The sequence below is a fragment of the Emys orbicularis genome, chromosome 19, assembly GCF_028017835.1.
Source record: "Emys orbicularis isolate rEmyOrb1 chromosome 19, rEmyOrb1.hap1, whole genome shotgun sequence".
NCBI classification, from domain to species: Eukaryota; Metazoa; Chordata; order Testudines; family Emydidae; genus Emys; species Emys orbicularis.
In genome coordinates, this window is record NC_088701.1 from 7,757,050 (window position 1) to 7,781,739 (window position 24,690).

At 58.4% G+C, this 24,690-nt stretch overlaps 1 protein-coding gene across 1 annotated transcript; it reads right to left on the minus strand.

The window, feature by feature from the left end:
• Positions 1-499: 499 nt before the first annotated feature.
• SYDE1 (synapse defective Rho GTPase homolog 1) lies at positions 500-19,842 on the minus strand. The gene is made up of 8 exons (XM_065419719.1): positions 19,767-19,842; positions 7,529-8,461; positions 6,315-7,088; positions 5,461-5,684; positions 5,084-5,210; positions 3,213-3,379; positions 1,288-1,519; positions 500-939 (listed from the first exon to the last, which is right to left on the minus strand). Exons 1-8 carry the CDS (start codon positions 19,840-19,842, stop codon positions 500-502), a joined length of 2,973 nt encoding a protein of 990 aa, XP_065275791.1.
• Between the last annotated feature and the right edge of the window lie 4,848 nt (positions 19,843-24,690).

Sequence of the window (24,690 nt, forward strand, 5' to 3'; positions counted from 1 at the left end):
GTCACTCTCCAAATGGCTTTGGCTCAGTCTCTGAGTTCCTATTAATACTGGGAGCTTGGCGGCCACACCTGGGTGCGTGCCCCTGGGAGCTCGGCGGCCACACCCAGGCGTGCACTGTGTTGGTCTCTCCAGAGCTCCAAGCCCAGAGGGCAGAGTGTGCTGGAGCCCACGAGAGCGCATGAGAACTCCTCCTGTACGCTGTACCTGCTGCTCAGGGCCCCTGTTCCTGGGCAGGTTGCTGGATTAAGGCTGACGGCATGAGTCATGGCCTGCTACAGGGCTGGGCCAGGCTCCTGAGCGTGGAGCCTAAAATTCTTTAGCTGAAGCCCCACCATCTGGTGCCTGGCATCTCCCCTGCTGGTGTCAAGGCCCCAGGCTGTGCCCAGCTCCCACCACATGGCTCGTGTTTTGGTGACATGAGCCCGGCAGGGGATGTCGATGGTCCCAGGGAGCATAGGGGCAGGGGGAGCCAGGCACTGTGGTGGAGCAGCCAGGCCACTCACAGGCACACGTTGATCTGCTTGGAGAGCTCTCGCTCCAGGTCCAAGATGAGGGCATCGAAGTCCTTCAGGTTCAGGCGGGGGCTGAAGGGCGCATCAGGGTCGTCAACCAGGGCAAAGTCCCCCACGAAGACCGTCTGGCTGGGGCCGCCCAGCCCCTCCCGCAGGTCCAGCACCTCATTCTCGCTGTCGCTGCCGGCCACCTCGGCGTAGTTGACCTCGTGCCCCAGCCCGGCCACCAGCCCATACTCCTGGCTGCACACACTCCACTCCCCAGCGTAGCGGTTGGTGGGGGGGCTCTCCAGGCCTCGGGGCCGGTGACGAGCCACCACCTCGCTCTCCAGCAGATCCAGCCGCAGTGCAGGACAGCGCCTCTGCCGCAGGCAGGTGGACTGGGCCCTTTCCCAGCCCTCCACGCCACGCCCTTTCCTGTAGGGGGCTGGGGAGACAGATCGCAGTTACCACAATGCTCTCCTCCCACAGCCAGACAGGCCAATCAGGGGCTTCAATCCCAAGGGGAGAAGCCCCGGCGGCACGCTCGCCCCCCACCCTGCAGCAGGCCCCTGGCGGCGTGCTCTCCCCCCACCCCCATCCCGCAGCAGGCCCCCAGAAGCACGTTCTCCCCCCACCCCCACCAGGCTCCTGGCAGCACGCTCTCCCCCCACCCCGCAGCAGGCCCCCGATGGCGCGCTCTCCCCCCCCACCCTGCAGGAGGCCCCCCGCGGCACTCTCCCCCACCCCGCAGCAGTCCTGTGGCCACACACTCCCTCCCCTCAGCTGCACTTACCAGGCCAGGCCTGCAGCAGATAGTGCAGCACCTCAATGTGCCTCTTGAAGTCGACAGCACTGGAGATCTCCTCGCAGTGGGCGTAGCTGCGGGCCCTCTGGCGCCATGGCTCCTGATTCTGGTTGAGCAACACTGGCCCGAAGCATACGGCAATGTTTTGGGAGTTCATGCGGTTAAAGTCGTGGAAGGAGGACACCAAGCTGAGATGGTCCAGCAGCACGGTCAGCGTAGCCTGGGGAGAGGGGAGCATCAGTCCAGGCCCTGCCCCTGCCCCACCCACCCAGTTTTGTGGGCTCAGGATCATCCCAGAAATCCCACATTTTTGTACCTCAGAGGTCACAGCCTTAGTCTGTGCCCAGCTGCCAGGCTCCTTGGAGGGAAAGTACCTGACTCGGAGAAGCTGGGGGAAGGAGGGACGGCCTGACACTGAAGCCTAGGTGGCTGGAAGCTAAAGCCAGATAAATTCAAACGAGAAAACAGGCACAAGTGTTTACCAGGGATGGGGATGAACCACTGGCACAAACTCCAGGGAAAGTGGTGGATTCTCTGTCTCTTGATGGCTCCAAAGCCAGGCTGGGGCCGGGCTGGGAGATGCTTTAGCCAAACACAAGTTACTGGGCTCAATACACAACATGGGGGTAACTGGGTGACACATAAGGGCCAGTGCTGCCCAGGATGTCAGACTGGGTGATCTAATGGTCCTTCCTGGCCCTAAAATCTGTTAATCTATGAGAACTGTGATATCTCCTCTGATCTCACTGCGGTGAAATCCCTCAATCCCAAGGGGCAGCCAACCTGGAAAGCAGCCCAGGATCTTAGGCCCCAACAGTGAGCAGCACTGGCTACATGCCTGAAGCCGTGCCAGAGGAGTGCCCAGCCCCCATGGATCCAGCGCTGTAACAGGCATGCGCAGCCCGTGTGCGCAGCAGGGGCAGCGCTGGCTCCGTGCCGGTGGCAGTGCCAGGCGTGCCCAGCCCCCGTGTGCGCGGCAGGGGCAGCGCTGGCTCCGTGCCGGTGGCAGTGCCAGGCGTGCCCAGCCCCCGTGTGCGCGGCAGGGGCAGCGCTGGCTCCGTGCCGGTGGCAGTGCCAGGCGTGCCCAGCCCCCGTGTGCGCGGCAGGGGCAGCGCTGGCTCCGTGCCGGTGGCAGTGCCAGGCGTGCCCAGCCCCCGTGTGCGCGGCAGGGGCAGCGCTGGCTCCGTGCCGGTGGCAGTGCCAGGCGTGCCCAGCCCCCGTGTGCGCGGCAAGGGCAGCGCTGGCTCCGTGCCGGTGGCAGTGCCAGGTGTGCCCAGCCCCCGTGTGCGCGGCAGGGGCAGCGCTGGCTCCGTGCCGGTGGCAGTGCCAGGTGTGCCCAGCCCCCGTGTGCGCGGCAGGGGCAGCGCTGGCTCCGTGCCGGTGGCAGTGCCAGGTGTGCCCAGCCCCCGTGTGCATGGCAGGAGCAGCGCTGGCTCCATGCCAGTGGCAGTGCCAGGTGTGCCCAGCCCCCGTGTATGTGTTGGGGCAGTGCAGGCTCCATGCCAGGGTTGTGCCACACACATTCCTGGCCCACATATTCAGTAGGAGCAGCACTGTCAACCACTGTCACAGGCATGCCCAGCTCCCATGTGTGTGGCAGGGGCAGCGGTGGCTCCGTGTCTAGATCTGTGCCATGCATATGCCTGGCTCTCATATGTGCAGCAGGACAGTGCTGACTCCATGCCTGGAGCTGTGCCATGCACATGCCCAGCCACCATGTGTGTGGCAGGGGCAGAGCTGACCACAGCCTCCCACCTAGGAGATGAGAATGTGCCAGTCTATGGTGACATTGTTGCAGCAGCACCAACCAGCCCCCCGGGACTGCTCCAAGGGCACCATGGCTTGGCTCCACAGCCAGGTCTCCTTTCCTACCTGCCCACACTCCCCTGCTCCGCCCACTGGCAGGCACTCACCTTCTCAATCTCCGGCAGGCAGTCCAGCAGAGCGATCGTCTCCTTTGCATTCTGCCTGCTAAGCATGTCTTGGGGTGGTCGCTGCGCCATGGCCTCCAACACCACCTGGTAAAGGGTCTTGGTGATGAGGGGCGTGGGCAGCTCCCGCAGATAGTCCTTCAGGATCCCTGCAGGAAAAAGGCCAGACTTCTGTCAGCTCCTTGGCAGGCACCTCAACCACACTGGTCCCTCCTGGGTCCCATTGGGGGGAGGGCACAGGACTCATGGCACTGAGCAGCCTATAGAAACTACAGGGAGTGCACAGAGAGCCCGGACTTCTGGGTTCAATCTCTGGGAGGCGAGTGGGGTCTAGTGGCTAGAGCAGAGGGACTAGGAGTCAGGACTCCTGGTTCTACCCGTAGCTCTGGGACGGGAGTGGGGTCTAGTGGGTTCAGAGAGTCTAAGGCCAGAAGGGACCATTATGATTATCTAGTCTGACCTCCTGTATAACAGGCCAGAGAACGTCCCAAAATAATTCTAAGAGCAGCGCTTTTAGAAAACCATCCAATCTGATTTAAAAACTGCCAGTGATGGAGAATCTACCACGACCCTTTTTCCAATGGTTAATTACTCTCACCGTTAAAATATACACCTTATTTCCAATCTGAATTTGTCTGCTTCAACTCCCAGCCATTGGATGGGTGTTACAGTTTTCTCTGCTAGATTGAAGATCCCCTTATTAAATATTTCTTTCAAATGTAGGTACTTATCGACTAAGTAAGTCACCCTTTAACCTTCTCTTTGTTAAGCTAAATAAACTGAGCTCCTAAAGTCTATCTCTGTAAAGCAGATTTTCTAATCCTTCAATCATTCTCATGGCTCTTCTCTGACCCCTCTCCAATTAATCAACATCCTTCTTGAATTGTGGGCACCAGAACTGGACACAGGATTCCAGCAGGGTCGCACCAGTGCCAAATACGGAGGTAAAATAACCTCTCCGCTCCTACGTGAGATTCCCCTCTTTATGCATCCAAGGACGCTTTTGGCCACTGTTCAGCTGATTATCCACCAAGACAACTACCAGATCTTTTTTCAGAGTCCCTGCTTCCCACTATAGCATCCCCCCATCCTGTGAGTGTGGCCTTGTTCCTGATGTATACATTTACATTTAGCGTTATTAATACACACATTGTTTGCTTGTGCCCAGTTTACCAAGCGATCCAGATCACTCTGTCTCAGTGACCTGCCCTCTTCAGTATTTGCCACTCCCCCAACTTTTGTGTCATCTGCAAACTTTATTAGTGATGATTTTATGTTTCCTTTCACCAGGCCATTAATAAAAGTTAAATATCGTAGAGCCAAAAACCAGTCCCTGTGGGACACTACTGGAACCACACCTGCTCGATGACAATTCCCCTTTTACAATTACATTTTGAGACTTATCAGTGAGCCAATTTTTAATCCATTTAATGTGTGCTGTTATATTTATATTGTTCTAGTTTTTTAATCAAAATGTCAGGGGGTACCAGGTCAAACGCCTTGCAGAACTCTATGTATATGACATGTACATTATTACCTTTATCAGCCAAACTTGTAATCTCATCACAAAAAGGTATCAAGTTAGTTGGACCGGATTAGAGGGGGGGGCAGGAGACAGGACTCCTGGGTGCTTTACCTTGCTCTGGGAGAAGAATGGGATCTAGTGGGTTAGAACAGGGGGGGCTGGGAATGAGGACTCCTGGGTTCTACACTCAGTTCTGGGAGGGGAGTGGGGTCTGGTGGCCAGGTGTTGCAGTGAGCCTCCTACTGATTTGCCTGAGTGTGCGTGGGGGGGTGGCAATCCGGGAGCTGTGCTGGTGCTGCATGGGGGTGAGGAGTAGCTGGGCACTGACCTGTGATGACGTTGATGTCTGGGTACAGCTGTTCAGAGAGCGTCACGGCTGCACTGTCCCTCTCGAAGGCATCACGCAGCTCCTTCTTCACAGCTGCCGAGCCACACAGCCGGTAAAGCCCTACAATCTGGGCAGAGGAGGTGCTGTCAGTGGGAGAGCCCCAGGACCCAAGGGGCAGCATAGGAAGGGGACAGGGATACAAAGAGGGAAGACAGCACAGAGCCCACAGCCTGCTGGGATCCTGCCTGATCAGGAGCCGTGCTCACCGGCTCCTCGCCATGTACCTGCTGTGCTTGTGTTAGCTGCGTGGCATGGGACTGGAGTGCCAGGTGTCCTGCAGAGCCCACTCCCCCACTATCGCCTCCCCCACCACTCACCTTCAGTCCCCGCGTCTCGATCTGGGAGACGCATTTCTGGATCAGCAGCGGCACCTTGGTGGCAGTGTTCTCCCTTTCCACCAAGTGACGCAGCTCCACGCCAAAGACCCGGGGCTCCCGGTCACTGGGGCTGCTGGGCATGTCCCACTGCTCCACCAACGTCAGCTTGCAGTAGAGCAGCCCGCGCGGCTCCAGCCGCACTGCCAGCTGCTGGGCCCTGCACCCTGAAGAGCAGAGGGCACCGGCACATGTCAGACCGGAGCGAGATGTGGACGATCAGCAAGGGCCAGCTGGGAAACCACAGCATCTGCCCCCCCTTAGTTCTGCCCTATGCCCCCCCCACAGTCCTGTCCATCTGAGCACCATTGGACCCTGCCTCCTGCCCATTTGTATGTGCCCCCCAGAGGCCTGGTCCACACTACCCCCCCACTTCGGACTAAGGTACGCAAATTCAGCTACGTTATCGAAGTACCTTAGTCCGAACTTACCGCGGGTCCAGACGCTGCAGGCAGGCTCCCCCGTCGATGCCGCGTACTCCTCTCGCTGAGCCGGCGTCGACGGCGAGCACTTCCGGGGTCGATCCGGGATCGATTTATCGCGTCTAAACCAGACGCGATAAATCGATCCCAGAACACCGATTGCCTGCCGTCGGACCCGGAGGTAAGTGTAGACGTACCCAGAGTCCTGCCCAGCTGAACCCCATGGAGCGCTGATCCCTGCTCATCTGTATGTGCCCCCCAGAGCCCTGTACATCTGAGCCCCATTGGGCATTGCCCCCTGCCTGGATGCCACTGCCCCCTCTCAGGCCCTTTCCCGATCACCAGAGCCCCTGCCTCACTGGCTGCTCCCGTTACCTCTGAAGACGTAGGGCAAGACAATGGTGCCATGGCAGCACACACGGTTCCGGCAGGTAGCCAGATCCCAGGAGAAGACAATGACCTTGAGGTGTCGGGCGCCCTCCAGTTCCAAGTTGAAGGTGTGGTTGAGGCTGAGGAAGGCGGCTGTCCAGGGCAGCAGGGCCGTGCGCGCCTTGGGGGCTGCGTCCACCTGCAGGACGCAGAACACCTCCCTGGACTCAGCCTTTGGGGGCTTAAGGTCCCCCACACCATGCAGGTGGACACTGACTAGGCCTGAGATGGGCTGCACACAGCGCGGCTGTTCCAAGGAGCTGTAGGGCTGGAAGGCATCCACGTCCAGCCTGGCCCCAGGGTCATGGCCCTCTGGCCCGGGACAGGCACGCTTGTCCGCTTTGGCCAGCAGCTCAGGGGAGTCACCATCACTCAGGTAGCCGCCCTTGCTGGCTGCCTTGGCACGGTGTTGGCCCTGCTGGGATGCCACGCTGCTGTCCAGGTGGTAGCGGCTGATGACATTCCCCGGCTCCTTGCGGGCATCCTGGGGTGAGGTGCTGCCACTGCCCTCAGGCTCCTGACCCCGGGGCCGGGCACTACGCAGGCTCAGCTTCCTCCTCAGCTCAGGCAGCTTCTTCATCTTCAGGGAAAGGCGGCGCACGGTGCCCGGGGACTTCACCCTGCCCAGGGAGCGCCCCTTCTTGGAGATGCTGGGGCTCAGCGGCGGGGATGGGCCAGCCAACCCCACAGCCACGTTCACACATGAAATCGGCAACTTCCCTGGGGGGAGAGACCTGATGAGACGGGCAGTGGACACTGGCATGCATGGAGAAAGGGAGCCCCTTCATCTGGGGCATGGAAGGGAAGGGCCATTACAGGGAGGAGGGCTTGTGGGACCCAGAGCAGCCAAGACTGATTTGCTGGGGACGGAAAGTGTGGCTGATCCCACACAGGGAACCAGGCTGCAGTGGGGATGCAGATGCAGGGACAGGGACCTGGGGAGGGGCTCTATGGAAAGAGGGGGACCCCACGGGATCGGGTGCCCCATGAGATCAGGGAACCTGCAAGGGGGGGCCATGGGAGGGGAGGGGAGGGGCTCATGAGATCAGGGTGGGTCTGCCACCAGAAGATGGTGGGGCCACGTGGAAGCAGCTCTCTGTCTCATGTTTCTGCCATGCTGTTCAACCCACAACACACCCTGTTAGCACCACACCCCTCACCATAGGCCTGTGTCCTGCCGGCACCCATCTCCTCGCCTCGGCCCACTGGCCCAGCTGGGGTAGGTGTATTCTGTGAGCTGGGGCTCTCCACTTGCCTGGCGATGCTCCTGGGGGGCCCTTCATCACCTGGCTCTGCCCTGCTGGGCCTGGCCTTGTCCCTGTCAGATTCCCGGCTCCCTGTGCCACTGCCCCACTTCCTCCAGGAGCTGCCAGGCTCGGTGCCTTGCCTGACACCCACAACGTCCTCATCTTCAGGGATGGGGTTGTACCAGATCTCCCCTTCGCTGCCCATGGCGCCCACCTCCTTCAATTCTGTGCTGGCGCTGGGGGCCAACTCCTCCAGGCCCTGGGCCTTGCCCGAGGAGAGGATCCAGTGGCGGCTGCTCCTCTCCAGGTTCTGCAAGTAGGCGCCATGACTGGCAGACCTCACAGCACTGCCGGAGGTGCAAAGCTCCACATACCTGCACATCGACTCAGCCTCCTCATCACCAGGGGCCAGGCCGGGCTGAGGGGCTGGGGTCGCCAGGGCCAGGCCAGGCTGAGGGGTGGGGGGCGCTGGGTCTGGGGGGCTCTCCACAAGCCAGGCCTCATCCTTAATGGCTGGCCCCCCTGTGTGGGTGGGGGAGAACAGCTCCTGGGGTCGCAGAGGGCACTGGGGGTCCCCGTCAGTCTCTTGCCCACAGGCAACTGGCCCTACCCCTTCACCCTCATCCTGCAGCTCTGCGGAGGCCGTGGGGCTGGCAGACACCTTCCTGCTGTAAGAGCTACATGGCACGTCCCGGATGCCACATGAGAACCTGGCCCAGCTCTGCTTCCTGGACACGGTGATGGCTGCCCCTCTCCGACAGCTCCCATCGAGGTCATGAGATGTTGGCTCTGGCCCAGGGCCTGGCTCCAGCTCCATGGGAGAGTCCAGCATCCCCGAGGGGCGCTCTGTGGGGAACAGGAAATGTGAGCTGAGGGTTAATATCAGAACATGCCCAGTGCACACACACACCATACCTCGTGCATACCTAGTGCGTACACCAAGTGCCCACCCAACATATACACCATACCCAGTGCACACACAGTCAGTATGCACCCAACACGCACCACAGCCAGCACACACCCAGTGGTTACGCACCCACCCACCATGCCAAGTGTTCTCCCAGCACACACAGCCCAACACTCACTTAGTGCACTCCCAGTACAGACACACCATGAACCTCTCAATGCCAACTGACAAGGGGGTGCAGAGGGGTCACTGGACTCTTCTGATTCTGGTTCACCAAAGAATGTTGTGTGAGGTCTCAAATAAAAGTTGGTGTCACACTGGTCAGTCATATCATTGTGAAATGTACCTACAGATACTATGTAAAGAGTTATGTAGCTATACTGAAAATATACTCAAGACTGTGGCTAGAGACTTGGCACCAGCAAAGGAGAACAGGTTTTTCTCCAACAAGAAATGTTTCTCTATCCGGCAGTTTGCACATAAATTAAGTATTGCATGTTGCACAGTGGGTGCCTTATCACCAGTCTGGACTGAATGCAAATGAAGGATTGTAAGAATTTCAAAAGAAACTAAATAGGAAGAACAAAGCAGCTGGGGGATGAGAGAGACCTTATCTGTAGGTAGACATCAAAGGGTTGAGCCACTATGTTTTGGAGGCAAAGATACCCAGGCACCCTTGACTGAGGAAGAAAAAGAACAACACTTTTGTTTCATGGAAAAGGGGTAGGAGTGTGGTTGAGGCTGGTATGGGTTGGTGCGGGGGTATGGCCATGCAGGCTGATGCTTGTGTGGGTTGTGTGGGATGGGAACATGGCCATGTATTGTTGTGACTGGTGTGGGTTGTATGGGAACAAGCATGGGGCATGGCCTATGGGACCGGAGTGTGGCCATGCAGGCTGAGGCTGCTATGGGCTGTAGGGGAGGAGGTGTGGCCTGTGGGATGGGGCTGAGGCTGGCATGGGTGGTATGAGAGAGGGCATGACCCATGGAATAGGGTTGTGGCCATGCACTGCTGCGGGAGACAGTGTATAAATTAGCTGTTACCACTTAAGAAAGAAATCTTGGAGTCATCATAGATAGTCCTCTGAAAACATCTGCCCAAAGTGCAGCAGCAGTCAAAAAAGCGAACAGAGTATTAGGAACCATTAGGAAACGGATAAATAATAAGACAGTAAATATCATAATGCCATTGGATAAATCCAAGGTATGCCCACACCTTGAATACTGCGTGCGGTTCTGTCACCACATCTCAAAAACATATATTAGAATTGGAAAAGGTACAGAGAAGGGCAACAGATGACACAAATTTGGGGGAGTGGTAAGTAATGAAAAGGTCACTGATTCACATCGCTTGGTAAACTGGGCACAAGCAAACAATATGTGTTTTAATACAGCTAAGTGTAAATGCGGACATCTGGGAGCAAAGATTGTAATACGCACAGGATGGGGGGCTCTATCCTGGGAAGCAGTGACTCTGAAAAAGATTTGGGAGTCATGGTGGATAATCAGCAGAACATGCGCTCCCAGTGTGATACTGTGGTCAAAAGAGCTAATGTGATCCTGGGCTGCATAAACTGGGGAATCTCACGTAGGAGCAGAGAGGTTATTTTACCTCTGTATTTGGCACTGGTGCAACCACTGCTGGAATCCTGTGTCCAGTTCTGGTGCCCACAATTCATGAAGGATGTTTATTAATTGGAGAGGGTTCAGAGAAGATCCATGAGCATGATTAAAGGATTAGAAAATATGCCTAATTGTGATAGACTCAAGGAGCTCAATCTATTTATCTTAACAAAGAGAAGATTAAGGGGTGACTTGAGCACAGTCTATGACTTGATCACAGTCTATGAACACCTACATGGGAAAGAAATCTTTAATAATGGGATCTTCAATCTAGCAGAGAAATGTCTAACATGATCCAATGGCTGGAGTTTGAAGCGAGACAAATTCAGACTGGAAAATAAGGTGTAGATTTTTAACAGTGAGAGTTATTAACCATCGGAACAATTTTACCAAGGGTGGTGGATTCTCCATCACTGACCATTTTTAAATCAGACTGGATGTTTTTCTAAAAGATCTGCTCTGAGAATTGTTTTGGGGAAGTCCTCTGGCCTGTGTCATACAGGAGGTGAGGCTAGATGATCACATCTATGAAAAAACAAAATGATTAGGGAGATGGAACAGCTTCCAGACAAGGAGAGATTAAAAAGACTGGGACTGTTCAGCTTAGAAAAGAGACGACTAAGGGGGGATGTGAAAGAGGTCTATAAAGTCAGGAATGGTGTGGAGAAAGTGAGTAAGGAAATATTATTGACCCCTTCACATAAGAGAAGAACCAGGGGTCATCCAATGAAATTAATAGGCAGCAGGATTAAAACTAACATAAGGCAGTACTTCTTCACACCATGCACAGTCAACCTGTGGAACTCATTGCCATGAGTGCTGTGAAGGCCAAAAGTATAACTGGGTTCAAAAAAGAATGAAATAAATTCATGGAGGATACATTTATCAATGGCTATTAGCCAAGATGGGCAGGGATGCAACCCCTTGTCCTGTGTCCCTAACCCTCTGTTTGCCAGAAGTTGGGACGGGATGACAGGGAAAGGATCATTCGATAGTTGCCCTGTTCTCTTCATTTTCTTCTGAAGCATCTGGCACCAGCCGCTCAGACCGGACACTGGGCTGGATGGACCATTGGTCCTACCCAACATGGCCATTTTTATGTTATGGGGGAGGCAGCTTTGGACACTCCCTGCTCAGGATGTGCAATGCTGGGGGGGGGTCTGTGACCTCTGCTCAAGGGGGGCTGTTCCCTGCAGGGGCCTGAGCCCAACCCTTGCACAGTGGAGTCCTCCCCCAAATCCTTCGCCACAGCCTCAGCACTGGCCCTCAGACTCCTGGGCCTAGCTGCCTCAGCATGTGCAGCAGGGCTGACAGAGGCGTCATTGTGGGAGCACTGGCTGGGCAGGCGGGGAGCTCCTAGCACACACAGCTGCTCACAGCCCCTGCCAAGTTGGATTTCCTGTTTACTGCCTGGCTGTGAGGGCAGTGCTCCCTCCTCCCAGCCTGGCCTAGACCGGCCCCGCAGCGTGGGGACACAGGACCCTTTGCGGAACGGGGCCCACCCCCTGTGTACAGCACCTGCCTCCCACAGCCCCCTCCTGGGAACAAGCCCATAGACCAGCATCACATGGGCACACCGAACGTGGGACTGCAGAGAAGGGGCTAAGTCCTCCCCATACAACCTCCACTCGTCTCCCTCCCTACAAACGCTCCTCTCCCCCGCACACTCCATTGCCCCATACCTCCTTCCCACTCCTCACTCCCTCCCTCCCACACACACTGCCCCCCAACCCCCTGCTCCCCACACCTGCTCCAATGCACCCTGCTCCCTCCACATACACCCCACTCCCCTCCACATGCACCCCACTCCCCCCTCACACATACCCTGCTCCCCACTCACATCCTCCCCGCTCCCCCCACACACGCACCCTTATCCCCACTCACACGCACCGTGCTCCCCCAAAATCCTCCCCACTCCCCCCTCACACGCACCCTGCTCCCTACTCACATCCTCCCCATTCCCCCCACACATGTACCCTGCTCCTCACTCTGCTCCCCCCACATGTGAACCCCGCACCCACCTCACACACACCTTGCTCCCCCCACACATGCACCTTGCTCCCCACTCACATCCTCCCCGCTCCCCCCAGACATGCACGATGCTCCCCACTCATGCACACCGCACTCCCCCCACACACACACCCTGCTCCCCATTCACATCCTCCCCGCTCCCCACTCACACGCACCCTGCTCCCCCCACACACGCACCCTGCTCCCCATTCCCATTCACATCCTCCCCGCTCCCCACTCACACGCACCCTGCTCCCCATTCACATCCTCCCCGCTCCCCACTCACACGCACCCTGCTCCCCCCCACACATGCATCCTGCTCCCCATTCACATCCTCCCCGCTCCCCACTCACACGCACCCTGCCCCACTCACACACACCCTGCTCCCCCCACACACATACTCTGCTCCCCACTCACATCCTCCCCGCTCCCCGCCCACGCACCCTGCTCCCCACTGACACATACCCCGCTCCCCACTGACACGCACTCTGCTCCCAACTCACATCCTCCTCACTCCCCCCACACACGCACCCTGCTCCCCGCTCACATCGTCCCCGCTCCCCCCTCACACGCACCCCACTCCCCCCTCGCTCCTCACTCCCCACACACACCCTGCTTCCCCTACACACGCCAACACTCCCCACTCCCCTGACACACAGACCCCACTGCCCCCTCACATCTTCCCCACTCCTCACTGCCCCCTCACACCGTGCCTGCTCCTCGCTCCCCCCCACACCCCACTCCTCACTCCCCCGACACAGACCACTGCCTCCACATCTTCTCCGCTCCTTGCTCCCCCCACACTCCTCACTACCCTTCCCTCCCCCACACACATGCACCACACTACTGTCCCCCCACACATACCCTGCTGCCCCCCACATCCTCCCTGCTCCTCACACACATGCGCACACACCTCCCCCTCCCACACACACGTGTGCACACCCCACTCCTGACACCCACACACCCCCATCCCTTGGCACACCTGATGGGGCTGGGCGAGATCTCTACCCACAGGTGCTGGGGAGCTGAGGGGCAGGATGAAGCTGGTTGAATCACAAGGGACCAGAGTGGGGGGAGTGGAGAACAAGAGGGAGCCAAGGGTGGGTTTACAGGGGGGCAGTGACGGTTGGCCAGTTGCTGTGGCAGGAGGATGGCTTAATGGCCATTGGCTGGAGAGGTTGATGTGGGTGTCAAAATCCGACCCAGAATCCCCCCATTTGAGAGGTTCGAGATTCCCCCAGACTTCTAGGGCCCAGGACCCTACAAAAAGGACAGTATGTGGGCCACACCCAGCATGGACCCCGCAGAAGGGCGGACCCATGCCAGCCAGGGTTCAATCCCCCAGAGCTCCTGGGCCCTGGGGCTGCTGGATCTGAGCGGGGGGACAGGTGGGACGGGGGAGACAGGTTCTGGGGCTGCACGGGGGGGAAGGGAGACCAGAGCTGGGTCTGCACAGAGGGGACAGGGGGGCCTTGAGCCACTGCGTTTGTATGGGGAGATGGGAGGAGCTTGGGCCACTGTGTGTGGGGGAGGAGGCATGGGGTGATGGGTGGGGATGGAGCCATTGGGACCACACGGGGGACGGGTGAGGTGGAGGCAGCTGGGTCTGCACGGGGGGGATGGGCGGGATTGGGGCCGTTGGGTCTGAAAGGGTGGGGAATAGGGGGGGCTGGGACCATGGGGTTGGTGCCGCTGGAGGGTATTGTGTAGGGTCGAGGGGATCAGAACTGGGGCCTCTCATGAGAATGGGAGGGGCTCGGGAGCGGGGCTGGGGCCATTCAGTGGGGTAGGTAAGGCTGGGACCATTGGGTCAGTGTGGAGTAGGAGGTGGACCTGGAGCAGAGCTAGGGCCACTAGTGTGGGGGAAGCGGGGCTGGGACCATGGGGGACGAGTGGGGCTAGGGCAGGGGCTGCTACGTCTTCATGGGGGGGTGGGCAGGGCGGGGGGAGTGGGGCTGGGGCTGCTGGATCTTTTCAGAGGGAGCAGGGCTGAGGCTGCTGAGAGGCCAGGGGGAGCAGGGCTGGGTCCACTGGGTGGCACCCCAGTGAGTTGACTCCACTAGCCCTGCAGAGGCACAAGGACCAACAGCCAATCAGGGGAAAGAATCGGCACCATGTGACTCAGCTGACAGTACAGGAAATAAAGCCCCGAATCTCCCGCTCACAGGGTTGACCCAGTGACTTGATCCCGAGACCGGCAGGGCCCCAGGATCAGGCTGGGTCAGGGGGCGCTGGCTAAGGGACACTCCCTGGTGGCAGGGAGACTGACCTGTCCTGAGGCAGCTCCTTGCCTCCTGACCCCACTGCGCCAGCACCCCAAACCTGCCAGCAGCAGGACCCCCGCCCAGATCTCCAGAGTCCCAGCCCAGCACCTCATCCCCAAGGGCAGCCAGCCTCTCACAGCAGCGCTTCTGAGCAGCCACCCCCCACTACTAACCCGATTCCATCCTTCCAGGTGCAAGAGCCACCTCCACTGCAGCGTTGTACCCTTGCCTACCAGGGCCCAGTCTGACCTTCCCTCCCTGGCCCACGGCCCTTCGTCCGTTCCCTTTGTGGCTGGACATGGTCATCGATTCACCCCAGTGGCCTCTCCCTGCTGTTCTCCAGGCTTGCCCTGCATCCCGCTGCCCTCTCTCCTGGGAGCGAATCTGTAGGGAAACACTTGGAACACAGAGCGGAGTCCGGGGGGGGGGGGGCGGTGCAGTCACTGGTGAGTGCCCCCTCACCTGTGCTGAGAGTGCTGGGACACAGGGACTGGCAAAAGACTGGCCCTTCGCCCTGGCCCCTGTTGCCTCCCATGGGCCAAGATCACTGGAGGTGATACTCCGATGCACAACTGCAGGGCTGCCAGTGCACCAGGATGGCATCCAAGAGTACCTGTGGCCAATCACCAGCAGCAAGGATGGGACACAGCCTCAGCCCATGGGAAGCGGCAGGAGGCCTGGCTTGTGGATGCTGCTAGGTCACAGATGAGTGCCAGTGTGGAGCCCTGAAGGCCTAGACCGTGGCTGTTCTGTGCCTCAGAGGTGCTCGTCCTCAGGCTGGGCAGACCATGCCACGGCCACAAGCTCTCCTCCAAGTGAGGGAGCAACCCCTCCTCAGCCATGCACTGCTCACGGCCACACAGGGGGCTGGTGGGGACCATGCTGCTCCTGTGGGCTGTGATGGGTGGATAGAGCTGAGGACTCCCTGCATCATGCAGGACAGGCAGTCCAGGGAGCATCTTCCTTCTCCCAGTGGCTGCATGCAGAGAGTGAACGGGACTGTGACAAAGTGGGGGGGTTTCTTGTTTTCTGTGGAGTGTTCAATGGTTTGCATGCGGAGGGGGTGGGACTCAGTTTCCCTGGGTGTTACTGGTTTAACGAGGTGAGGGGAGAAGGAGTTTGTTTTGCAGAGGACCGGAGAGAGGACTTGGGGACCCCACCGATGGCCTGGAGGATGGATACCCCAGCGACCGGTGACCTGGCGACCTGGAGGCCCAGCTGAGGAGACGCAGCCGGTTCTGGCCAGTGGGCGGACAATGGGCTGCAGAGCGAGGACCCAGTGACCTAACCAGCCGGTTCCAGCCAGAGGACAGAAGCGAGGAGAGGAGGCCCCAGTTTACGACCCTGTTTACCTGGAGAGAAGACAATGGACAGAGGGGGGCCTGGGGCCGGTGATCTCAGATGCCCAGCTGGGAAGCAGGGGGGCTTGGGGCTGGAGAGGGGGAGCAGGCAGAGCCCACCTGGATGCAGAGAGACTGGGATGTGCTGGGCTGAGGGAGGCCAGGCCTGAGGCCCTGAGAGTTTCCTGTGCTGTGTTCAACTCTCAATAAATCCTCCTGTTTTATGCTGGCTGAGAGTCACTCCGGTCTAGAGAACAGGGTTGCATCAACCCCTTCGGGGCTAGAGGCCCGGGGGTCCAGAGCGAGTGGACTCCCTGAGGGGGCCCACGGCAGAGACAGACGTGCTAAGGCTCAGAGAGGTGCGGCTCCAGGAGGTGGAGGGGCCTGACCCCGAGAGAGAGTGGACCCCCGAGAAGGGCTGTCTCACTGAAAGGGGCACACCCCACGGACCGCACGGGGCCAAGAGTGGGCACGATCTGTGAGTCCGTGACAGGGACCAGTGGACAACTGGACCTGGGGGGGGCTCTGCAGGAGATTTGCAGCAATTTCCCATCACCACCCACTGAAGGCAGCCTGCTAAGGACAAATCAGTCCACATGGATGCATTTCCTTGGCCCCTGGCTATCAGCATGGCCTTTTCTGATGAACCACAAGGCTGCATAGCAAGGGCAGGACAATTCCGGGAGCTGATCTAGCAAAGGGAATTGCCAAAACATGGATTGCAGGCTGTTCTCCATCACAAACTCACCAGGAACCTGCACCTGCTCTGACAGCAGGAAGCCACTCGTCCTGGACTCCTGTCAGAGGCTTCGTGCTGGGTCACTCTCTCACCCCTTTGCCATGTCCTCACGGTCTCAGTGGGGGCTGGCTCTGGCATGAACAATTCCTGCCTCTGAATATTAAAGAAACTGGATCCTTGGGGGGGGAATTCTTGCAAGCATCTCCAACCTCCTTGGTCACTAAGAACACGTCCCACTGGCTCTGTGCACACTATGGGCCTTCCCTCTGGAACATCCTGCAGGTGCTCCCGGTAGCAGCAACAGCACATCACGCAGCATGTGCTCCTTCCCACCCAGATCCTCTCAGATCAAGGATGCAAAGTTTCAGTCCATCTGTCAGGTGCTGGGGCAATCCCCTGGGGCAGCCTCAGACACAGAGCTACCAAATGGGGAGTGGAGGGGACAGAGTTTTGCCTTTTCCCTATTGAGCCAGACCGGCCCAAACCTGCAGGGGGTTGGTTTGGTTGCAGTGACCCAACTGCATGCCCAGGTGTCTGGGGTCAGAACTGGCTCCAGCCGAGCTCAGCTCTGGCTATGGCCCTTGGAGGCTTCAGGTGCTGCATGTCCTCTGGCAGCACTGGGCCCCATTGTCATGTGACGTATCCTGGTCCAGCACAACCCGGTCAGCTACAGCCGCTATGACTAGGGCCCTACCAAATTCACAGCCGTGAAAAACGCATCACAGACTGTGAAATCTGGTCTCCCCCGTGAAATCTGATCTTTTGTGCACTTTCACCCTATACTATACAGATTTCACAGGGGGAGACCAGCGCTTCTCAAAATGGGGGTCCTGACTCAAAAGAGGGTTGTGGGGGGGTTGCAAGGTTATTGTAGGGGAGTCACAGTATTGCCACCCTTACTTCTATGCTGTCTTCAGAGCTGGGTGGCTGGAGAGCGGCAGCTCCTGGCCAGGCACCCAGCTCTGAAGTCAGCACCTCGCCAGCAGCAGCGCAGAAGTAAGAGTGGCAATACCATACCATGCCACCCTCACTTCTTCGCTGCTGCCTTCAGAGTTGGGTCAGGACCCCTACAGATACAACACTGTTAAATTTCAGATTTAAATATCTGAAATCATGATATTTATGATTTTTAAAATCCCATGACTGTGAAATTGACCAAAATGGACCGTGAATTTGGTAGGGCCTTAGCTATGTCTATCTGATTCCTGTCTGTCAAGCTGGCATGGCTCTGTGGTCTCCTGGCTTCCCCTTCCTCTCTGATAGATCCTCAGGGGACTCTCCTCCTCCCATTGTGGGCCTCAGCTGCTTTGACTGTCTTCTTTGCTGGTGACTCACAGATTTGCCTCCCTCCAACTGCACTCCCCTCCCAGCCCTCCTGGATCCCTCCAACAGGGTGCTGCCACCAGCTGAGACTCACCATGGCCCAAACCCACCTCCTAAACCACCCCCACACTTTCCTTTGTCTCGGGGGTGTCGCTCAAGCCCATCATCTTCTAGTCCCTGTCTCTGAGCCGGCCACTCCCTGACCCATCCATCTGGCCCCATCCAAATCCTGCTGCTTCTTCCTTTGCAGCCTCTCCCAGCCCTGGCCTGTGCTTCCTGCCTGCACGGCCAGTGCTCCCATCGAGCCCCAATCATCACAACTCTGGCCACAAGGCTGGCACCCCAACCCCACCCCATTCACAGAGTCTATGACCAGAAGGGACCAGTGTGATCACCTAGTCTGACTTCCTGTAGAACACAGGCTGGAAACCCACAATAATTCCTAAAGCAGATCTATTACAAAAACATCCAGTCTGGATTCACAGCAAGCTCCTCGCCCCATAGCATTGCCAACCCCAGGGCTCAAAGCTTAGTGAGTCTGGCCCCAAAACCACGAGATCAGCTCCAAACTGATGGCAGCAGCTCAGCCAGCCATTGCAGGGGTGGAACATTTGCCTCCTGGAGTTGGGTCCATTTGGGGTCATGGTTCCAGCCTTTCTCCCCCACCACCAGGGCCAGAAACTCTCTGTTTTTTTAACGAAAGCTGCCAATTTTCCCAAATCCCAGGACTCCAGGAGCTGAGGCTTTGAGTCACTCCACATAGTGCAAGTGTAACCCACACACACCTTCTGGGTGTGGTGTTCTGTCCCATCTAGTGGCACCGAGAGAGAGAGTTTGCTTTACAGCCTTAGCTAACAGGCAGTTGACTTTTAGCTCATGCAGTAGAGGCTCATGCACTAAGCTCCAGAGGTCCCAGGTTTGATCCCAGGGGTTACACAAGACTTCTGTCACACTGGGAGATTTGGCCAGGCTATTCCCTGGTTCTGACTATGCCTCTGCTCAGCCCTCAGCACCCAACCTTTGCTCAGTGCCTCTGTCACTGGTGGGCCATGTCCCCCCCAAACACCCTTGGTACTCACACCCAGACTCTCCCCCCCCCTTTACCCACTCACTCCCTAGGCCACAGCACACAGAGACCTGCCAACCCATAGCAGCCCAGACACACAAACTGGGATCCTGACTCCTGATGGGCCAAGGTTGGTGCTCGAGTCTGTGCTAAAACAAACAGTATTGTGAGCACCACAACCAAACCCCAGCGCAGGGGGAGGAAGCTGGGGGAAGGAGGGCAGCTCGGACTGCCCCGTGCTGGGGATTGCAGGGCGGCTGGGTGGGTCTGAGCCCTCCCTGCTGGGGTGGAAGGGTTTGGGTTTGCCCAGGAGTGCCAGGGCAATCTAGTCTTCTTGCCCCGGCTGGCGGCTGTGGGGGCGCTGGTTGGCTCCTGCCCTTTCCCCTCCCAGCCCTCCCCCCGCATCCTTCCTTCCTTCCTTCTGCCTTTTTAGGAGCGAGGCAACGGTTGGGGCTCGAGCGCCGCCCCCTGCCCCTCCGATCCCAGCCCCCCTGGCGCCCCCAATGGCCAGGAGCCCTGCAGTCCCTGCCCCGGGCGGGCCGCGAGCGCTGGACGGCATGGGACGGGGCGCGCGGAGAGCGCTAGGCCCCCGCGGCTCAGCCCCGGCTCGGCGGGGCGCTCCGCTCCCCCGAGCATCCTCGGGCCGGGCCTTCCTTCGCGGACAGCCAAGCCCCGGGCCGGAGCCGCCTCCCAACCACCACCCTGCCCGCGAGCCCCTCCTCGCCCCAGGGCGCCTGCAGCCCGGCTCCGCGGGGGTCGCCCGGGCAGCGACGCCGGACCAGCCGCCCCGCGCGCCTCCGCGTCGGGAAAGTGAAACTCTGAGCAGCGCATCCCTGCCCCGCCAGCGCCCCGAGCGCCGCGCAGCGAGCCCGGCGGTACCTCGCTCCTTCTTCCCGGGGAGCTTCTCTTTGCCCCTCAGCCTGGAGAACGTTCTCCGAAGCAGGAGCTCGGCCATGGCCCGGCCGGGGCGCACGGCACTGGGGGGGCTCCTCACGCGGCCAGGCTGCCCCCGGTGCCCAGGGGTCGCTCGCCGCCATCCGCCCGCTGCTGCCCCGCCATCCCGCGGCTCGGCCTCGGGCAGGAAGCTACAGGAAACGAATTCCAGGAATGCTTTCCCCGAACTCGGCCGGGCTCGGCCCCCAGCCGGAGCCAGAGCAGGAGCTGCTGGGAGCTGTAGTTTCCTGGCCCCGGAGCTCGCGCGAACTCGCCCCTTGGCTTCGTCCCCCGGGGGCCGAGCTGAGGAGAGCCCGCAAGAGTGACGCGCCCGTCCCCGGCCGAGCAACGGGTCATGCCCGAGGCAACACACACACGAGGATGGGGAGCGGGGCAGTGAGCGCCAGGCTGCCCATCCATGGGAGTGGGAGCTCTAGAATATGGTGTGGGGGCTCTGGAGGGTGCGGGCTTTGGGGAGCGCTGGGGGTGGAGCTCTGGAATACCGGTGGGGGCTCTAGGGAGCACATGAGGGGTCTCTGGAATATGGGGTGGGGCTCTGGGGAGCATAGAAGGGGTGGGGGTTCTGGGATATGAGGTGACGCCTGGAGTACAGAGCGGGTGGGGTCTGTGGAATAGGGGTTGGGGGCTCTGGATACAGAGGTGGGGGCTCTGGGGAGCACTGAAGGGGAGGGGGGCTCTGGAATGCAGGGGTGGGTACTGGAGCAGAGAGGGTGTGGGGGCTCCCGAATATAGAGGTGGGAGCTCTGGGGACCTCAGCCACATAGGGGGCTGCTTTTGGTTGTTGTTTGGGGTTATTTTTTTTTTACTCTTTTCTGCTTGTTTTAACTCAGCCATACACAGGACACCCAGCCCTCTGGGCACTAGAGAGCTCCTTGGAGGGCTCCAAGCTGCAGGCTCCCTCAGCCTGCCGTTGCAGGGGGAGGGGGGAATCTTTCCCAAGGAGAGTTCTGCTCCCAAGGGCAGAATTTACTTTGGAGTTAATAGAAGTTGGCAAAAACAAACCTACACCAAAGTGTTTTAAACTGTAACGAAAGAAATCTTTCCCCCACCACCCCAGGTCACCAACTCTCCCTCCAATGCAGTCTGCCCACGGAGCCCCATTCCTGCAGAGCATCCATCCCCCAGCCAGGCCCCAATACCCCACGGAGCCCTGTTCCTGCCGAGCACTCCCTGGCCAGGCCCCTTTACCTCACAGAGCCCCGTTCCTGCCGAGCATCCCCCAGCCAGGCCCCAGTGCCTCACAGAGCCCCGTTCCTGCCGAGCATTCCCTGGCCAGGCCCCAGTACCCCACAGAGCCCCGTTCCTGCCGAGCACTCCCTGGCCAGGCCCCAGTACCCCACAGAGCCCCGTTCCTGCCGAGCACTCCCTGGCCAGGCCCCAGTGCCTCACAGAGCCCCGTTCCTGCCGAGCATCCCCCAGCCAGGCCCCAGTACCCCACGGAGCCCCGTTCCTGCAGAGCATCCCCCAGCCAGGCCCCAGTACCTCACAGAGCCCTGTTCCTGCCGAGCATCCCCCAGCCAGGCCCCAGTACCTCACAGAGCCCTGTTCCTGCTGAGCACTCCCTGGCCAGGCCCCAGTACCCCACAGAGCCCTGTTCCTGCCGAGCATCCCCCAGCCAGGCCCCAGTACCCCACGGAGCCCCGTTCCTGCAGAGCATCCCCCAGCCAGGCCCCAGTATCCCACAGAGCCCCGTTCCTGCCGAGCACTCCCTGGCCAGGCCCCAGTGCCTCACAGAGCCCCGTTCCTGCCGAGCATCCCCCAGCCAGGCCCCAGTACCCCACGGAGCCCCGTTCCTGCCGAGCATCCCCCAGCCAGGCCCCAGTACCTCACAGAGCCCTGTTCCTGCCGAGCATCCTCCAGCCAGGCCCCAGTACCCCACGGAGCCCCGTTCCTGCCGAGCATCCCCCAGCCAGGCCCCAGTACCTCACAGAGCCCTGTTCCTGCCGAGCATCCCCCAGCCAGGCCCCAGTGCCTCACGGATCCCCATTCCTGCCGAGCATTCCCAGCCAGGCCCCAGTGCCCCACGGAGCCCCGTTCCTGCCGAGCATCCCCCAGCCAGGCCCCAGTGCCCCACGGAGCCCCGTTCCTGCAGAGCATCCCCCAGCCAGGCCCCAGTACCTCACAGAGCCCTGTTCCTGCCGAGCATCCCCCAGCCAGGCCCCAGTACCCCACAGAGCCCTGTTCCTGCTGAGCACTCCCTGGCCAGGCCCCAGTACCCCACAGAGCCCTGTTCCAGCAGAGCATCCCCCAGCCTGGTCCCAGTACCCCACGGAGCTCCTTTCCTGCAGAACATCTCCCAGTCAGTCCCCAGTACCCCACGAAGCCCCGTTCCTGCAGAGCATCCCCCCAGCCAGGCCCTAGTGCCCAACGGAGCGTCATAGGGGCCTTTCCGGTTATTTTTTTTAAGGAGAATTGAAATTCATGGCTGTCAAGGCCAAGGGACCCTGCAGCCTGATCTCCTGCAACACCAAGTGAGAGAACTGCACCCAGAGCCCCTGCCACAGGGGCACTATTCCTCCGCTCCACATGAGTCCCACTATCCCAGAGGGCCAGGTTGAGCTGGTGCAGAGCTGTCAGAGAGACGCCTCACCACACAGCAGAGTCTCCAAGAGATGGAAAATCTGCCCCATCCCTGGGTGAGTCATTCCTTAATTCCCTCCCCGTTAAAAAGTTGCACCTTATTGCCAGTGTGGGGAGGGATAGCTCAGTGCTTTGAGCATTGGCTTGCTCACCCCAGGGTTGTAAATTCAATCCTTTAGGGGGCCATTTAGGGATCTGGGGCACACACACACACACACACAAAACTGTCAAGGATGGTACTTGGTCCTGCTGTGAAGGCGGGGGACTAGACTCAATGACCTTTCAGGGTCCCTTCCAGTTCTATGAGATAGGTATATCTCCAGTTTGAATGTGGCTCATTTCAGCTTCCAGCCATTGGATCACATTATGCCTGATTAAAGACCCTCTAAAATCAGATACTTTTTCCTCACATAGGTACTTCTAGACCTCAATTCAGTCATCCTTAACATTCTCTTGGAGAAACTAAACAGGCTGAGCTCCATTCATCTCACTATGCAGCCAGTTTTCCTGACCTCAGATTTTTCTGGTGCATTTTCCCAGAGCCCTTTCCCACATTTCAAATTCCATGCTGCAATGTGGACTCCAGAGCTGGGTGCAGTATTCAGGAATGGCCTCTCTAGTATTGTATACATCTAATGTTCCCAACTCCATGAGCGTGTGAGCCACTAGCAGGCCAGAAAGGAGAGCCGAGCTCTCCCATAGCGTTCACAGAGCGACTCTGCTTACTGCGGCAGTAGGACCCATGAGATGTGCTCCCAGATGTCTGCACAATACGTTTGGCACCAGCGCAGTTGCAAGGTGTTATGGCAACTGGATGGTCTGCAGCATGGCCCCTCTCCTTCATGATTGGCTGATCCCAGGGATGTAACTGGGTGGGGCAGGGGTCACTCACCCCTAGAGTCACAAAGTCAGCATTCCCATCTGGGTCATACATTCAGAGAATCCAACCATTGTTATCATCCAGCCTGACATCCTGTGTAACACAGGCCAGAGAACGTCCCCAAATTAATTCCTAGAGCAGAGCTTTTAGAAAACCATCCAATCTTGATTTTAAAATTGCCAGTAATGGAGAATCCACTACGACCCTTGATAAACTGTTCCGCTGGTTAATTACCCTCTCGGTTAAAAATTTACACCATATTTCCGGTATGAATTTGTCTAGCTTTAACTTCCAGCCATTGGGCCATGTTATGCATTTCTCTGCTAGACTGAAGTGACCATTATTAAATATTTGTTCCCCACGTAGGTACTTATAGACTGTGATCAAGTCACCCCTTAAACTTCTCTTTGTTAAGCCATATAGATTGAGCTCTTTGAGTCTATCACTATAAGGCGTGTTTTCTAATCCTTTAATCAGCCTCATGGCTCTTCTCTGAACCCTCCAATTTATCATCATTAAGGCTATGTTTTAGTCATGGGTAATTTTAGTAAAAGTCATAGACAGGTCATGGGCAGTAAACAAAACTTCATGACTTGTACTATATACACCTGACTAAATCTTGGGGGGGGGGGGGCGCAGCCCGGGGACGACACGGGTGCTGGGGGGGATGGCCCGGGACCCCCACTGGTGCTGAGACAGGGCAGTTGGTGGGGCTGGCAGGCTCCCTACCTTGCTCCACGCTTCCCTGGAAGCGGTGACATCCCCCTCCCTCAGCTCCTAGCTGGAGGCGTGGCCAGGCAGCTCTGTGCACTGCCTCTGCCCTGAGCGCCGGCTCTGTAGTTCCCATTGGCCAGGAACTGCGGCCAATGGGAACTGCGGGGGCGGTGCCTGCAGATGGAGGCAGCACGCAGAGTTGCCTGGCCACACCTCCGCCTAGGAGCTCAGGGATGTCGCCTCTTCCAGGGAGTCCCCCCAAAGTAAGCACCTTCCAGAGCCCTCACCCCCTCCTGCGCCCCCTCCCACACCCAAACTCCTCCTGCTGCTGGGGGAGGGGGGCGCGCAGTGGCCTGAGGGTTAAACAATAATAGAATGCTATTTATTTAAATATTTTTGGATGTTTTCTACATTTTCAAATATATTGATTTCATTTACAACACAGAATACAAAGTGTACAATGCTCACTTTATATTTATTTTTTATTACAAGTATTTTCACTGTAAAAAAAAAAAAGAAAGGGTAGTGACTCTGGGAAATGTGCAGGTCATAGTGGATGGCTTTGCTGCAATGGGATTCCCTAACTGTGGTGGGGCGATAGATGGAAAAGGGTATTTTTCAATTCACCTAATACAAGTACTGTAGTGCAATCTTTTTATCATGAAAGTTGAATGA